The sequence below is a fragment of the Rhododendron vialii genome, chromosome 13a (genome assembly GCF_030253575.1).
Source record: "Rhododendron vialii isolate Sample 1 chromosome 13a, ASM3025357v1".
NCBI lineage: Eukaryota > Viridiplantae > Streptophyta > Magnoliopsida > Ericales > Ericaceae > Rhododendron > Rhododendron vialii.
Window position 1 is genome coordinate 21,206,723 of NC_080569.1, and position 17,709 is coordinate 21,224,431.

General features: G+C 35.5%; 2 protein-coding genes across 4 annotated transcripts; one reads left to right on the top strand and one right to left on the bottom strand.

The window, feature by feature from the left end:
- Positions 1-1,449: 1,449 nt before the first annotated feature.
- LOC131312888 (uncharacterized) lies at positions 1,450-6,999 on the top strand. 3 transcript variants are annotated; one of them, XM_058340902.1, is made up of 8 exons: positions 1,450-1,573; positions 3,851-4,113; positions 4,192-4,445; positions 4,591-4,779; positions 4,898-4,990; positions 5,079-5,183; positions 5,275-5,632; positions 6,571-6,999. In XM_058340902.1, the coding sequence occupies exons 2-8, from the start codon at positions 3,861-3,863 to the stop codon at positions 6,624-6,626; spliced, it is 1,308 nt and encodes a 435-aa protein (XP_058196885.1). In that variant the 5' UTR covers positions 1,450-1,573; positions 3,851-3,860; the 3' UTR covers positions 6,627-6,999. The 3 variants fall into 3 exon arrangements, with proteins under 3 accessions (XP_058196885.1, XP_058196884.1, XP_058196886.1); XM_058340901.1 differs by lacking the exon at positions 1,450-1,573 and having other exon boundaries at positions 2,634-4,113; XM_058340903.1 differs by lacking the exons at positions 1,450-1,573; positions 5,079-5,183 and having other exon boundaries at positions 3,802-4,113.
- A 780-nt stretch (positions 7,000-7,779) lies between these two features.
- On the bottom strand, positions 7,780-9,326 carry LOC131313979 (protein FAR1-RELATED SEQUENCE 5-like). Its single transcript, XM_058342474.1, has 2 exons — positions 9,079-9,326; positions 7,780-8,614 (listed from the first exon to the last, which is right to left on the bottom strand). Exons 1-2 carry the CDS (start codon positions 9,237-9,239, stop codon positions 7,780-7,782), a joined length of 996 nt encoding a protein of 331 aa, XP_058198457.1. The 5' UTR covers positions 9,240-9,326.
- Positions 9,327-17,709: the final 8,383 nt, after the last annotated feature.

The window sequence follows — 17,709 nt, forward strand, 5'->3', positions numbered from 1 at the left end:
CATTATTATTATTAATATATCCCCTTTTTCGCCGTTCAAAAAAAATTGGAATTAGCTATTATTCATTGATTGAAAAGGGTTTTTTTCTCACAGAATGGTGGTGCTTGAGTGCCAAACATGGGTCTGTTTTTAAACCAAAAAAAGAAAAAGAAAAAACAGAGCAATGCCGTCCATCACTTGAACAGAGTTTTCCCAACCACAACTGCCTAATTGTGGTAACTTTGTTTGATATTACTGCAAATTTTAGTTGCTAAAAGCCTAATTGTGGTAAATTTGTTTCATACTAACAGTAAAAACATTTTGCGAAGACATGTGATGGTTGCAAAAAAGTTCAACAAAAAAACATGAGTATTATTTAAGGGTGACCCTTGGTAGTTTTATACTATTTTTGCCCTTTTTTAAAATAAATGTCATTATATCTTAGTTTTGCCAAAAAAAAAAAATTTATCAGAATAATATTACATTTTAAATAATATTTCAAGGTTTTGTGAAATATGGATTAATTAGATCATTCATTACAGTTAATCATGTATTAATTATTGTACATCAACAATTGAACAAGACTTTGTTTACCATCAATTGTGTCCTGATGAAGGGGCTTTCTAAACTCGATTGAGTAAAAAAAATTTACATGATTGCTATAATCAATAAGCCTAATAAAATCAACGATCTCGATCGTCATGATTGTGTCACGGTCGCGTGGCTACCATACATTCAACTACTGCACAATATTTAGTTTACTATCAAATAAGTTGAACGTATGGATTATAAAGATCATTGTGAAGTCTATTTTTGTAATGGTCGATCTAAACTGTTAGAATTTCACCTTTTACTGATTACATCATTTCTACTAAAATTTGAGATCATCGGATATTGATAATCACATGATCGGAAGATATTAATGCTTCTGGAGGCATTAAAGTCTTTATGGTGCATCACTTGAGCCCACATTGAGGTCATTTTTTGCCATCCGAACTGTCTATCTTTTTTAAATAATATGAATTCAATTATTTTTATACCAGCATGAAGTTAATCAAGTATCATTAGACGTTTGATCTAACGAAACGTATCATTTTATTAATGAATTTGTATCCCGATTGATGAAGAGGTTTACTGAACTCGATTGAGCCAAAAATTTATGTGACTGATTTCATCAACAAACGCAGTGAAATTAACGAGATCGATCGTAAAAAAAATTTATGTGAGAGATTGTGTTTGAATTGTTATATATGTAGCACTGTTGAACCAGAAATCAAATTCACAAAAACAATTCATTCAGCGAGGAATAATTTTCGTGTCATTCGTCCAAAAATTTCCAATTAGGAATGGCGGGATTGGGAAAAAAGAAAGGCGCGGGGGAGGGAAAAAAAAAAGCACAAAAGGCGCGGCACTTGGGCATAAAAAGGGGAATACGACTCCTACTCGCCTCTCTCTCTCTCTCTCTCTCCTCTCTGATGAAGTTGGTGAGAACGATGAACTCATAACGCACACTGACTTATTTTTCAATCGGAGCCTCAAGCAGCAGAACTGGGTTACTTTCTAATCGCTCGAGTCTGAGATTTTAGGTACGGTGGTAAGTTTCCATCTCTCTTTTCCCATATCTTCCTCCAAAGATCCTAAATCCCAGTTGATTTATTGTGATTATTTGGGGCAAAGGTCCCATAATCTTATACATACATATATATATATATATATATATGTTTGTACATGAATCTGTGTATATATATGCACTTATATGTTAGTATTTCTCCAATCTATAGTCACAAAACCCCATCTCATATGCACCAACGAGCAACCCAAGCCAAATCACATAAAGTAGGGGTTGGGATTAGGTTAGGCTTTACATTAGAAGACCAAAAATCCCAACTCACAATAATGAAAAGCTGAACCTACTGTGTGGAAATCAAGAATCTTGAAACTATATTGGAGAAATCCGTTCGGAGAGACCAAACATGCATGGAATTTATTTTTATTTTTTTGCTGATCATGAAATTAAGCACATGCAGGAGTTGCTTAGAAAAGTAAAAAATCTTTATTTCCTTCAAATAGGAGATTGTTCACAACCTTGACAAAAGCTGATTAGGAAAGTGAAAAATCTCTAGGATCATGAGGAATCATTTCCTAGGGCCTTTACTTTGAATGTCTTGAAGAAACTTTGTTGCCAATATTTATTTGAAGGTATATTGTTTGATAAGTTTTTGTTGCGGGACACTTCCTAATGCCCATAGTGAATTGAACTGAAAGAAAGTGTGACAACTATGATGGGAAAAAGGGCTATTGGCCCCTAGGATTTTGAGGCATATAGGGAATGACTTCGAAGTTCCAATTATGGCTTCCAAAAAAGGTCTGGCTATCTGAATAGAAACTTAATTGTAAGGAGAATTTACTTGCGTGACAATTGGAATAAGGTGAATGTGTTAGAAAAATATGTAAACCCAATTTGGGTATTTCCTTGTTTTACTTTTTGGGGGCTTTCATGTAATATCTTTATATTTTTGTCCTTAGTATGTAATAAGTGAAGTGTGTGTCTAGAATCTTGTACAGAAATATCAAGTGGATGTGTGTGTCTTTTGTCTTTAAGAAAAAAAAGAAAAAAATGTGAGAGACAGAGTGAGAAACAGAGAAGAGAAAAGGAAAAAGTGGGTTTTGTGTGCTCGTGTGGGCTGTGTTTGAAAGGGAAGGAAGAAGGCTTTGTAAAGCTTGAATCAAGTGAAGGAAAATCAGAATTTTTTGGTGCCCAGATAAGTTTATTCACTGCTGTATTTTCTGCTCTGTTTTGTGGCTGAAAACTGCATGTTTGTAGCTTGATAGAGTGCTGAAAATCTGATCTGTTACTGCTGTGTTTCTGCTGCGTTTCTGCTCAGTTTGTGACTGTTTTTTTGGTGATATTTGTGTGTGCATTTGGGCCCTTGTTCCCCCCAACAGAATGTCGTTTAGTGTTTTGTTTACCTTTCATATCTTCAATGCTCAACATTTAATCATTGATATCATTGTGGCAAAGGAAATGAGTGGAACATTCAAGCTAACTGCAAGAAATTTATATGGCGCAACGTGATGGGCTTTACTTTCCGACATTTTTTCCGTAGACGTATAGGGAATGCTTAGCTTATTGAAATTCCCTTGAACGAGTGTCTTCCATTACATTTAGTCAAACTACAACTGTAATCTTGCTCTCACAAAGCTTTCCCTGCTACTGGAACTGGACTCTTAACCGACGGGCCCCTAGTAGTCACTGAGATCAATTGCAGTTCACATAGCATTATCATTAGTGTTGGTTACAACTTATATAGATCTATGCCTCTTTTTTGCTAGTTGCTCTCCTGAAGATGAAATTTGGGTGTGTTATGTAGAGTGGCATGGAGGAAATAGGATCCCATGTTTTTCACCCCATACATTGTACACATGCGACTCTCGTTTACATGTCCTTTTGTCTCCTGCATCTATTATGTCTTGTGAAGTATCGTGACCTACCTCCTTTAATGTTTCTCATAGACTTCGTAATATGTTTCTTGTTTTAAAGCATGTTAGAAATCATGTTCAAGCAATATTTCTTTTCATACTTTTAATGCTTGGATCAGAGCTCCATGTTACTTTTTATATGCCATTGTAATGGAACTTTCGTGATGTTTGTATACCAAGTGTGTGCCTCATGAAGAAATCATCTAGATAAATCTTGGGATGTGCCTCACATTCACGAGAATAAATTATCATAATTTTTTCAGTTGGATGCTTTCAAGTTCAGCCTTTTCTTTGCTCGGGATTGTTTTAGACAAGAAGTAGGTATTACTGATTTTGCGCATCTTTGATGTATTTGATGGTTGGTCTATTCTTATTTTTTGTCGTCTTATAGATATGCAAAGATGTCTACTAGAGGTGGAGGACGAGGAGGACGAGGAGGTCGTGGAATGACAGGTCATGGAATCACTCCTCATGGTGTGACTACAAGATCAGTGCTTACTCCTGCTATGCCATTTACGCCAAATAATGGTGTGACTACAAGATCAATGATTACTCCAACTGTGCAATCTACGCCAAATAATGATCCAGAGCAAAACTCATCTGCCGCTCTGCACATATCTGAGTCTGAGCAACCAAATGAATCCTTGACACCCGGTACTTGTTAAAGAATGCATTTTTCACTTACAATTTATACAATGTAGTTTCATACAAATCTATATTTCCATTTTTCAGAAGATGCACCTGTAACTAAGCAAGTACGTGGGAGAACTAAAGGTTTAGCGCTAGCTAAAATTCGAAGGCGTGGAGAGAAGGTTAAGTTGGGATTTTCTAGAATGCTGGGACAACCAACGAGTGACAACGAGGATGACTTGACTAGGTACACCACAGAGTTAGGTATTATTATTCGGCAATTTGCTCCTTTACAGGCAAAAAGCTGGAAGGTGGTGCCCCAAGATGCAAAGGAAATGTGTATTGCACACATTCGTGTAAGTATTAGTAGCATTCTGACGTAGCTTTGATAGTTCGATGAAAAACATCGCACATAAGAAAGATAATGTGAATCTTTTACTTGACATTGAATTTGCTGTCTCTATATATGCATTTGACTGGATGAATTTCTGGGACAAATAGGAAAAATTTGATCTTCCTGAAGCAACTTATGTAGACAAAGCTATACTGCAAAGTATGGGTAAGCGATACTGTGATTGCCGATCCCGCCTCAAGAAGAAGTTTGAGAAAGGAGCTGTCGATTGCCCTACACACATAGACGGGGCAGATTGGGGATATCTGTCTAACTTATGGCAAGACAAAGACTATCAAGTATGTAGTACTAATTTACTCTAGTTAACATTTGGTAATATCTTCACGACCCCAACTCTTACTATAAATTCTAACATATAGATATTGTGGTACTCCTAATTGGCTATTGAAAATGCAGGAAAAATGTGACAAGTACAAGGATAGTCGATCTAAGCCTAGGAATCACCATGTTGCTGGATCAAAGGCTTTCTACAAGGTCAAAAATCATTTGGTATGTCTATTATTTCCTTACGGGTTTCAATATTTGTTGAGTACAAAAAAAAGTATGTGATTTTTTTTTCACGAACCTAATTCCCCAGAAAAAGAAAAACAATGGCTTGAATCCTGACCTTCCCGAGACTTGGATGAAGACTCATTACAGCGAAAAGAGAAAATGTTGGACAGATGGTTCAGAAACCATATATGTAAGTGAAAAACATCTCATAATGTATTAGTTTTATCTTCTAGAAAAATTTGTTTTCATTGTCAAGGCATAATTTACTGTGATATTTGCAGAAAAAGTTAAAAGATGTTCAGGATCAAGCGATGGCAAATGGATCTGTTCCTTTGACAGATGAGGAGCTCTCATGTACAGTCTTTGGATCCAAACCAGGATACATACGTGGTTTAGGACATGGTCCCAAGCCTAGCTTAACAAAATCTGGCCAAACTTCTCGAGCACAACTTATAAGAGATGCTGAAGAGGCTAGAGAAGAAACAACAGCAGCGCAGAAGAGGTGTGAGGAGGCTCTAGTTGAAGCAGCATTGGCTCGTAAAAATACAGAGCAACTAGCAGAAACCGTGGCTAATATGCAATCCCAATTAAATTTCTTGTTACAGCAAAATGGTCACAACATGTCTTCCAATGATGCTAGTGAGTATCTATTCCTCACTTTTTTTATTTTTACTTTTATAGACTTGTAGTTGGGCAAAAAATTAGTGACGACATAGTTTTATTTGTGCCATAGTTGAACATCTAATAACATCGCATACTAGACTAGACTGAGACTTATAACATCTAATAATATTGCTCAGTCTAGTAAACCCATGATGATATTCCTTGCGCTCTACCAACTTTAGACCTATCATAGAAAAGACTTCAAACATTACATACATGAGCTAAGCTTCTTGTTCATAAACCTACTTAGCAACTAAAGAAAAAAGCATGGAAAAAAAATCAGCGCAAGAAATATAAATAGGCCTTGTGTTGTGGTACATAGTGAACAATTGTTGCACAACTAGATTTAGCTGAGCAGGGTGTATAATCTGAGCTCTCCAAAGAAGGTAGTTTGGGTATAGAAACCAACATATATGAATCATGATCCTTTTAATATCATTGCTTGGAACACAACAACAAATGTGTCAAGCACATCTTTAGTGTGCCTTTTCAGACACTTCGCGCTTGGGTATCACTTGCTAGCTGCCGCAACGTTTAACTTAGTAACGCAGTTAAACCAGCTATGTATAATCTAATACGCGCCCACCAGTATTTAGTTCAGCCAGGGATGTCCAAAGTTTCAGTCCAACTAATCGAAACAGCCATGGTCCAAGAAAAAATCCACAAGCAATTACGACCAATAATTACAAGAGTTTCAAAAAACGCTTAAATTTACCCCTACTCTTTGATTTCTACATTGTTTTGTTGGGAGTCGAGGGAGTGCAACCCGACAATGGATCAATTATTGTTCGATATTTTTGGAGTTTAGAGTGGTGTATATATAGGTTTGGCCTTTTCTTTTTTTTTTTCCTCGCTTTCTTTCGTACATGGTGACTAGAATTTGTAAACCTTTTCATTGTGTAACATTTATGTAGATTACTCAACAAACGATGGTGATCGTTTGGTGGATGAAGATGCAATGGAGTACTAGATGGGAAACCAATTATATCTTTTGGTTGATGCAATAGAGTACTAGATGGGAAACCAATTATATCTTTTGGTCGATGAAGATGCAATGGAGTACTAGATGGAAACCAATGATGTTATCTTTTGATGGATGAAGACGCAATGAAGTGTTAGATGGGAAACTAATGATGTTTGGAGGACAAAACCGCTTCTTGCCTTTTGTTTTTTGGGACTTCTAGATGGAAGAAGGATATTGGAAGGATGCAATTAGTTTTTGGTATATAATAGTACATAATATAGTACTTCATTGCAGTTTTTGTAAAGATACTCGACACATGATATTATATTTTGGGGATTGAAGTACCAGGCTATGACATTTGTGAAATTATTTTAATGTTCCTGCTGTTAACTTTGAGTTTGATGGATTGTGCTATTTGAATTATATAGCAGATTATTGTATGACAGGAAGCAAAAAGTGTTATTTGCGAGGATGAGTTTCCTTGCAAAAATGTATTTCCTGTTATGGGACAAAACTTATTTCCTAGCCAAAAAGTCAATTGTTTGCAAGGGAATTTGTTTTGTTGCCATTGAGTGCACCATTTTGTGAGGAAATGTTTTGTCGCTATACATGTATATTTTGCGATGAAATTTGGATTGTTGCCATTGAGTGCACCATTTCGCGAGGAAACGCTTTGTCGCTAAACATGTATATTTTGCGAGGAAATTTGGGTCGTTGCTATTGAGTACACCATTTTGCGAGAAAACATTTTGTCGCTAAACATGTATATTTTGCGAGAAAATTTGGGTCGTTGCTGTTGAGTAAACCATTTTGCGAGGAAATATTTTGTCGCTAAACATGTATATTTTGCAAGGAAATTTGGATCGTTGCTATTGAGTACACCATTTTGCGGGGAAATGCTTTGTCGCTAAATATGTATATTTTGTGAGGAAATTTGAGTTGTAACTATTGAGTACACCATTTTGCGAGGAAATGTTTTGTCGCCAAACATGCATATTTGGCGAGGAACGGAATATTTATAGCGACTAATTTGTTTTACATCAGTGTCAAATGAATTTCCTCGCAAAATGGTTCACTCAATAGCAACGAACCAAATTTCCTTGCAAAAAATAGATTTTTGGCGAGGAAAATTATTTTTGTTGCAAAAAAGAATCAGAGACTACCCATTTGCGAGGAAAAGACGACGAATTAAATTTCCTTGCAAAAATGCTTTTGCGAGCAAAATATTGTATTTAGCGAGGAATATGCTTCCTCGCAAAAGGCTTGATTTCTTGTAGTGAATCATCTCATGGTCAGCCCAAAAAATATTGGTTATCTTCTCATCAACATCCAATTGAACCGCATAGTAGAAATATGGATTTTGAGCAGATTGATTACGAAAATATCCCAACAAAGCCCCCGATTCACCATACTTTAAGCTCCTTTGTCTTCTCGAACGCAAATAATTTTTTTGGTCCTCCCGCGTGAACCCTAAGCATTCCTTCCCCCCTGCTTGGGCACTTAAGAGATCGTGCGATGCCTTAAGCGATAAACCAATATCAGCAGCTATATCAATATTTATAGCCTGAGCCTCGCTTACCATTCTGTGGGATTTCAGCAAATGGGAATGTTCGAGAAGATGTAAAAGATGGTTGTGGTTTTCTTCAAACCTTTTCACAACCCATTTCGAAGTTCCTCGGTCCAATGATACAAACAGGGATGCAAGACAATTAATTCTGGTGTCTTTGTGAGGTCGTTCTACAACTAAGTTCCGTTTATCTTTTGCCTTTTGTCCTTCCTTATTACATGCAAATTTTCGACTAATCATAACGCCATCTCTCTTGCTTAAATTACTGTAACATATTTTAACACTGAAACCGGTAATCCTTGCATATTCATTGTAAAACTCAAACGCCGCTTTCACCGATTCAAACTCCATCTTAAGACATGGAAGGTACTTTTTGATCAATTCCTCACTTTCTTTGACATTCTCCTCACGCCCATCATCCTCCATTCTAACATCCAAATATATTTATCAAAAGTAGCACTAACATGATAAATAAATAACAAATTGAATGAATTAAAAAGTCAGTAATGATTCAAAGAGTTCTAAGTTGAGTGGAAACAAGTTAAATACTTTTTCTCAAACCATTTAAGAAGTCATTGTCACATTTCCTCAATAGAACACAATATCTTAGTAATAATCATTCATCCAAGTTCTGACAGCTTGAAATACTTAAATGCAAAACAGGAAATCTTTGATTATATTGTCTAATGGCACAAAAGAACAGAAAGATTGAAATAAAAATCTATGAAACCGAAGCACACTTATCACTCGGCTCTATTTAAAACAATAAAACAATGTTTTTGTTCTACTCTGTTTAGAACTCCTGTTACATGTTCTTGGTCAATAAAACAATCATTTTTCTTTTTCAAAGAACAACAATATTCTACAGCCAAATAGAGATGGATGCAATACCTGGTGGGAGATGATGATTTCGGCAATTCCGAAGGTGGATGATCGGCGAGACCTAGAGGGGATAGAGGAGATGATGATTCCGGCGATTCCGATGGTGGATGATCAACGAGATCTACAGGGGATGGAGGAAGATGAGCCATGGATGTACCTTCAAAGTCCATCTCAACTTGTGAAGCCCTCAGCCCTAATCGTTTGAATCGTTTCGTCGTTTGAGCGCGAATGAGCGGAATAAGGGTTTTGTTTATTTCCTTGGCTCAAAACGACGTAGTTTAGATGGCTTTAGTGACATTCCCATTTGGCACCAAAACGACGTCGTTTTGGTGCCCTGCAGTTCCAGCAGTTCTGCCTAGCTGCTGGATCCCCGGATCCCTCTCAATAGGCTCAATCGATATCTCATTATTGTGATCTAAATTGTTTAGATTATAAAATTCATTTTGTGGATTATTCAAGAAAAAAAAGTAATATTGATTGAATATCATTAGTCCAATAGTTGGACAACATTATTTACACAAAAATGAATGGTCAATAAAATTTCAAAAATATACTATAAAATTCCAAAAAATACTATGAGACAAATGTAAGGGAATGATTTTCACTCCCCTTGTTTTATACTGCAGTATATTTGTTGTCTTTTAACGAAAAAATTACACATAAAAGTTGCACTAAAATACAAGGAATGAAATATAATCATAAAAAAGGAGAGTGTAAAAATCATTTCCCCAAATTTATATTGATCATGTGAATATTAATGTCCGATTCTAATGATTTTACATCAAATTTGATGTTTAATGAACTCTACAATTGAACGGTTCAAATTAAGATAACGAGACAAGACGTTTTGGTCGACATTAGAGAGAGCACGGGGCTAACTCAATCATTCTTCCACCAAGACCCTCGTTCTCTCCCACTTGTAAATTTCAAAGAAGCAGAAGTTACGTTTATAAATTCACAAAACTTTGAAAATGTCAGAATTAAAAGTTACGTTTATAAATTCACAAAAATTTGAAAATGTCAGAATTAAAAATTACGTTTATAAATTCACAAAACTTTGAAGATGTCAGAATTAAAAGTTAAGTTTATAAATTCACAAAACTTTGAAAATGTCAAAATTAAAAGTTACATTTATAAATTCACAAAAATTTGAAAATGCCAGAATTAAAAGCTATGTTTATAAATTCACAAAACTTTAAAATGTCAAAATTTAAATTCTCTTTCCAAAAGATTTAGCATACCCCTTTTCTTTTTGTGAAACCATATGGCATATAACTTGCGAATGATATAAGGTTGTATGCAAATGCTATGGTGTCCCCTACCCAAAAGGGAACACCGGTTATGCCTTTCAAAAAAGTGTTATGCCTTCTAGTGGTTTGTTATGCTATTTTTGAAAAAGTATTATGACCTAATATAATAATAATAATAATAATAATAATAATAATAAAATGTTATGCCGTTTTAAAAAAATGATATGTCATTTTGTGGTTTGTTATACCGTTTATAACTGGTGTCCCCTTTAGGTATTCGAAAATATGTCCTAATAGCAGTATTTGTTTGAGGTACTGTATTACGGGGAAATGATTTTTATACTTCCTTATTTGATGAATACATCTTCATTTCTTGTCTCTTAGCTAAGTGAAACCCTTGTATGTACTAACTTTTTTCATTAAAATACATAAAAATGAGTACATTTATTAAAAAAGGGAGTGCGAAAATCATTACCTTTATATTGAAAAGTGTATGGTCCTACACAATGCCGAAGCACTAAGGTACAACTGGTGTAACTTGATCCTATCCATAGTTTGAAGCCAAATTTTGTTATCTTGATCTCACGAAATAAAATTTTAATTGTCGATCCAAACTTGCTTCATGTGTAGGGAAATCTCAAACGCTATGAAAATACAAGTATTAGAATTACAGCAAATTGGAAACAAGTCCACAATCAATCAATCACTAAAAGTTCAACCCAACTAATAGTTTTATTAAAGGGAGAAATAATCTCAACAAATACAAGAGGGATACCACCCATGTGCTTGGACCCCTGACCTTCTAGAGAGATCGATGCAGGTGCTCTAGCTAGCCAATTGAGTTAATCTCAATTGATGATACTCCCTCCGTCCCTAAATGTTTGGCACTTTTGGGAGTTCTAACTTTTAAGGAACAAATATTATTGTATTGTGCAAAAATCAAGTGTCCAATCTTACCCTTCTAGTGTACTTTGAATAGTACTTGAAAATTTGAATTTGAAATTTGGTACCCAAAAGAAAAGGGTAACATAGGAAATTTATCATATTTTGCTTTTGACTTTTCAAAATAGACAAATAATATGGGACAATAAAAAACATGAAAGTGCCAAACATTTAGGGACGGAGGGAGTAATATATAATGAATGAGGCCATAATTGATCGTTTTTTTATAAGTCATTCAGACTATTTGTAAAGCACCATAATAGAAGCAAGGAAAGGGAATTTTGAAAACGAGAGCGTAGAGCAAAGGGAATTTTATGGAAGAATTATGCAAGGGACAAATGTTATGCCACAGATTTTAACGACGGTGACTGTCGGCAGAGTGAGCAAGTGATGCTAGCTAGCTTTGGCCTATCGAGAAATTATTTTATGCTCCTGGTCATCCCTAGAGGCTAGAGCATGGCTCCACGTACAGGGGCATGGAATGATGACTCCGTTCCGTTAAAACGGAGTGTCGGCATGCAGTTCCATCTGAGACGAGACGAGACGTACGTCGTCTCGTCAAACCTCACTCACTGCCGCTGGGTGAATGATTCAGTACGTGCTGTGCTGTGGTTGTCAACGACAGGAGTCCGGTCCAGAGACAACGATCGCTCTTAAAGGGAAGGAAGCAAGGAAGGAACACGTGGTGCCACAGCATGCCAACTGGAGGCGATAAATGTTCCCATCTTCTCTGAGTGCCGTTGGTCTGATTAACCTCGTGTGCCGACTGAGCTCTGAATGAATGAATGAACGAACGAGAGAGGTCACACCCAACCGTGGGGCCTTTTTTTCACCTGTGGTGGGTACTACAATACTGGTGCTGTGCCTTTCAGTTTTACGCGAAAAGCACACTCAGTTCAAATCAGAATCCGGCAATCACAGGGTCCTACCTACTTTACTTACAAAACTTAAAAGCGACTAAAAACATAGTATAAATTTCGTAATTAAGCTTTTCATTGGCCTATTTACCATCAAAAAACTGCACATCGACGCATATCGGTTCGGAACTATTGGCTGTGAGTAAATCCTAAATGGTTTATTGGTTTCGGACAAATTTGTGTCTTAATGTGTGTACGTAGAACGTGAGTAGATCGATATGTACTGAAACTATCGTAAGAGTCGGCGTTAGTTTCAGACTTTCAGTACATATTTACTCTTATCGTAGAAATCATGCCTTAATTTATACTCTCTTTGTCCCAATTTATACTTCATCGGTTCCAATTTAATAGTCCCTCATTTTATTGTAATAATTTTTTTTACAATCTGGATCTTGTTTGATAGATATCGATGAGATCTTCTGAACAATACAAAAAATTGAAAAAATTATTTTCGTAAATACATTATTTTTAATTTCAGAAATGGCAAATAAATACTTATTTTTAAAAAACCCTTAGCAGAACATAACAGTTGCTTCCGTAAAAAATGAAAGGTTGTCCTATCCAACTGATTTTTTGCTTTTACAATTATTTTAAAAAAAAACTCGAATGACAGATATCAAAAGAGTTTATATATCTCAGGTCATCTCTAATCAATATCTATTTCTACAAACTACTAAAGAATGGATGTGATATATTAAGAGAATATTTTGTAATTTATCCCATCTGTTTTCATTTTTTGTACTTTTTTGGAGAATTTTGGGGAAACCCATTATCATAGAGATTTTGGTCTCCAAAATTTACTTTTGGATCTCCAAATATGGAGAGACCATACTTTCATTTTAGAGATCAAATCTCTAAAAAATACAATGAGTCCTTCAAAATTCTCCCAAAAAGTGAAGAAGATAGGGAGTAAATTACAAAATCTTCCCATTATGTCACATTCATTCTCTCTTTTGAAGAAATAGAAATGGGTCGGAGATGCTCTAATAGCCAATAAATCAACTGTCAGCGAAATCTAAAAACTTGGCATACTTTCAATTGATTGATTTGGTTGGATATGTCCGATAAATGTTCTACAATAATTTAATTTGTTTAAAAAAATGTAAATGTTTCTTTTAACATTATTAATGCATACGAAACATAGCTTCCCAGGTATAGTTTGAGGTGGAGGGTCAATCACAAAATTCATCCTAGTTAATCAAAGCCATTTGCTTATGAAATACTAAGATTTACCTTGATCGATCGGAATCAGATCGTCGAGATCGATAACCACCTAATCGAATCATTTGTCTCTTGAAAAAGGGACTATCTTTATTTAGCATTCATAAACTATTTGGGAGATCTAAACGAAAAACTACTCAAATCATCGAGATAGAAACCGTCATGACCCATCAATACAATTGCAACAAGTAAAAACATAACTTGAATATGATTGGAAGCTCATTTCTAAGTAATTCAAATTCTCAACAATTAAAATCTACTACTCTTTCCGTCCCTAAATATCAATCACGTATGCCACTTCTTTTAGAAATTGTGCTTTTTTTAATCGGAATTCTTTTAGATCTATTACTATATATATATACAGTATACGAGTTGTCATTTGTCGATAAAACTAATTAAACTAGGGAAAGTCTTCAATACACACCCCTTTAAGGTGTGTACCATATGCACCTATTGTGTGGTTCATATTGTGCCACCTCATAAAAAATTACTTGTAGGACCGGTCATTCATAACATTTTATTTCGTATCGTAACTTTTATACTAAAAATTCGTAACTTTTCAACAATATGATTCGTAACTTTTTAGCAATAGATTCGTAACATTTTTGAATTCATAACATTTTGGTGTATTTTAATAAGGGTGCATATGATACACACCCAAATAAAGAATGTGTATTGTAGCACTTCCCATTAAACTATTTTACAAAGTACCCATAAATTAAAAATTGTCATGAAAAATGTTGCAAGTGATATGTTGTTTTCTAGGGAAACATGTTGCGTAATAAATTACATATTCTAATGCGAAATGAAAAAGATAATAATAATGTTGGTCCATGTTTATTATTTTAATTATCCTTTTGAAAGAGTAGGTAAACTGTAGGATTAACCCATGCTTTACCACACGTACAAGGGATCATACGATGGTGACATGTCAATTGCTTTCTAACGGGTAACTAATGTACGTTGTGAAAATTTACTTGACAAGTCGTTAGTTTTCACCTTCGAATTTAGACTTGGAAAATGTCAGGATTTAATCCAACTACGTTACAAACCGATAACGGATGATATTATAACTCCAACCAAATATTACATCAAGATGAAAACTCGTCCTTAGATAAAAGACCAAGTAACCACGACGGCGAAGATTCATCTCACAGACTATACCCCAAACCAACTTGTAACAACCCGGATTTTCGACCCTATTTTTTTTTTTTTTAAATAATAGAGTTAATATTATTAATAGCATTTATAATATCATAAAAAAAAAGTATTATTCGTATTAATAATATATATATATATTTTTCCTTATGGATATATACAAATATAATTATCTTATCTTAATTATCTTACTATTATTATTTTTTTCAAATTACATGCATGCATGCATACGAAATTCCTTCCATCTCTTCCTCTCCTACTCAACCTCTACTTCCTCCCTAACCCTATTTTTCGTCCATATTCGGCCAAGAGTTTGAATCCCATTAAAACACAATTTTATCACCCTTCTTTAAAAATTTTCCTTTATATATACCTCATTATCCCGACCCTAGGGCATACCACGAAATTTCTCACGCCCCACCAGTCCATAAAGAGAGAGGAATCGGAGAAAAACCGAACTCCAATCCATGGAGTTCTAGAGAGAGAAAGAAAGAGAGAGAAAAGTGGGTTTCGTAGCCACGACCAACCGAGATCCGAATTGACCATTCCAATCTCTTCCTTCAATCCCAAGCATCCCCAAGCATCATTCAATTCGAGCCCAAAGTCCCCCGATCGCCAAAACCGTAGTCGTCTTCCCCAAAAGTTCAAGTTTCGGTTTTAAATCAATTCAATCCAATTCAAGGTAGTATAATCCCTTCCAAACACTCCTCTAAGTATATTTAGTGTTTTTATGCGTAACCCAATAGCCCTTATGGCTCCATGCATCGAAAACCGAGCCCAAAATAAAAAAAAATACGTTTTCTGCCTTCAACCTTGCGGCCGCAAGGTTCGGGCCGCAAGAACCAGAGCCAACGTTGCGGCAGAGGATCCAGCCGCAACCTCTGACCGGTCCAACCCTGCGGTTTTCACTGTTTTGGTTCGAAGCGACTTTTCGACCTTCCGAACATCGTTTTCGACCCCCGAACTATTTTTCCTAGACTTTTCACACTCCAAAGATCATAACTTGTTAAGGTCATATTTTTTTTATTTAATTATCTATTTATTAAATTATTTGTTCGTTATCTATCAAAGTTTACAAACGAAAAATAATGGTGACCTTTCAAATAATATTTTTAACATCCACACTATTTTTTCTTGATTCCTCACACCTCAAAGATGATATCTTGTTAAATTAATATTGTATTTATTTAATTTAATATTTATCGTTATTTTTATAGCGTTTCCAATTAAAAATTCTTTACGACCTTATAACCTTATTATAAATGCCCGAATAATTTTATTTAGATTCTCTATATTCTGAGGATGAAATCTTGTTAACAGTAGCATATTTTAAATTTGCAAATTATTTATTATCTATTTAATTCACTTTCGGCCACTTTATTTAAACGTCTTTATTTAAATTAATCCCGTGACCTTCCGGACCCAACTTTTGACACTCGACTAGTTGTATAGGACCTGTAAGACTTTTATTTAGGTCACGATAAATGTTTAAATATTTTTATCCAATTAATGTATTTAATTAGTTTTTAATTAATCTATTATCTTAGAATTAATTAATAAAAGCCTAGAAAATTTTCCTTTTAAATTCCTTTTAAAACTCTTACTTTATTGTTGACATTATGACTATACAAGATTAAGGGCAACGGCCCGTTCATAACAAGTTGTGTGATTACGTTGTTTAGTAATTGTTTTAATTATTATTGATTTGTTGTATATTGCATCGATTTGAGTGATAGATTGGACCCTAGAGACATGGGGTGGTATGCGAATAGAGTTCACATAGACGATACTAGATAATGGATGAATTGGAAAGTTTTATTTCTAGATTGCCTGCAGGCGTGATGTTGAGATTTGTGATGAGATTGAAACTGGCGGGTGTCCAGTGATAAATTGATAGACTGGCAAAGTAAGCCCAGTGTTGATCGATGAATTGAAACTGGCGGGAGTCTAGTGATGATATAAAACCTGGCAAAGTAAGCCCAGTGATGTTTTGATAAAACCTGGCAAAGTAAGCCCAGTGATGTTTTGATAAAACCTGGCAGGTGGTCCAGCGATATTTTGCGACAGTAAAACCTGACGGTTGGTCAGTGATGTTTGTGATGATAAAACCTGGCGGTGGTCCAGTGATATTTTCTGATGATAAAACCTGGCGGTGGTCCAGCGTTGTTTGTGATGATAAAACCTGGTGGTGGTCCAGTGATATTTTCTGATGATAAAACCTGGCGGTGGTCCAGCGTTGTTTCTGATGCTAAAACCTGGCGGTGATCCAGTGATATTTTCTGATGATAAAACCTGGCGGGCGTCCAGTGATGAATTGAAACTGGCAAAGTAAGCCCAGTGATGAATGTGATGAATGATGATTGGCAAAGTAAGCCCAGTGATGAATGATGAATTGAAACTGGCAAAGTAAGCCCAGTGATGAATGTGATGATTGTGAAGTGGTGTATAAGATAAGCGAACCCTAGTTGTGATTCAGGCATGATAAGCTTTCCCCTTGTTGTAGTGATTGGGGTGCACACGCTCGGTATAACTGCGACAGCAAAGGGAAGTGATCTCATGAGACCGAGCATGGCTAGCGGCTAGGGAGGAAAGATCCCGTGGATGAGATCTTAGATCGCACGATAGGATAATGGATAGTAATAAATCAAGTTATGTGAAAAATCTTTGTTTTACTTTTCGTACCATATTTATCCTGCTGCATGCTAACTGTAAAGGAGGGGTGATTGGGTTGGATTATATTACGGGGTGAACTTTTTCACTCAGGCACGGATTGTCTGGCATCCGTGTCAGATTTTGCAGAGAATCAGGTAGAGACTCAGGACCCTGAAGGAGGGCGATATTACCTAGAGATGAATCCGGAGATGGAGACTGAGCAAGTATACGCTTGGGATCCGTATCAATCCTAGAAGACGGCTCTGTTATTTTGTCTAAATTATTATCACGAAGACTATTTTCAGTATTCCGCAATGGTTTGTAATAGATGAATCTTTAGGGTGAATTATCTGTTTGAGATTTTGAATTTAATTTAATAAATTTTCAAAAAAATTAATATTTAATACCTCCGATTTTATTTCCGAAAATCGGGGCGTTACACAACTAAACCTTTTTTTCCTGCATAAACAAGAAACAACAAAAAACAACCCAACTGAGAG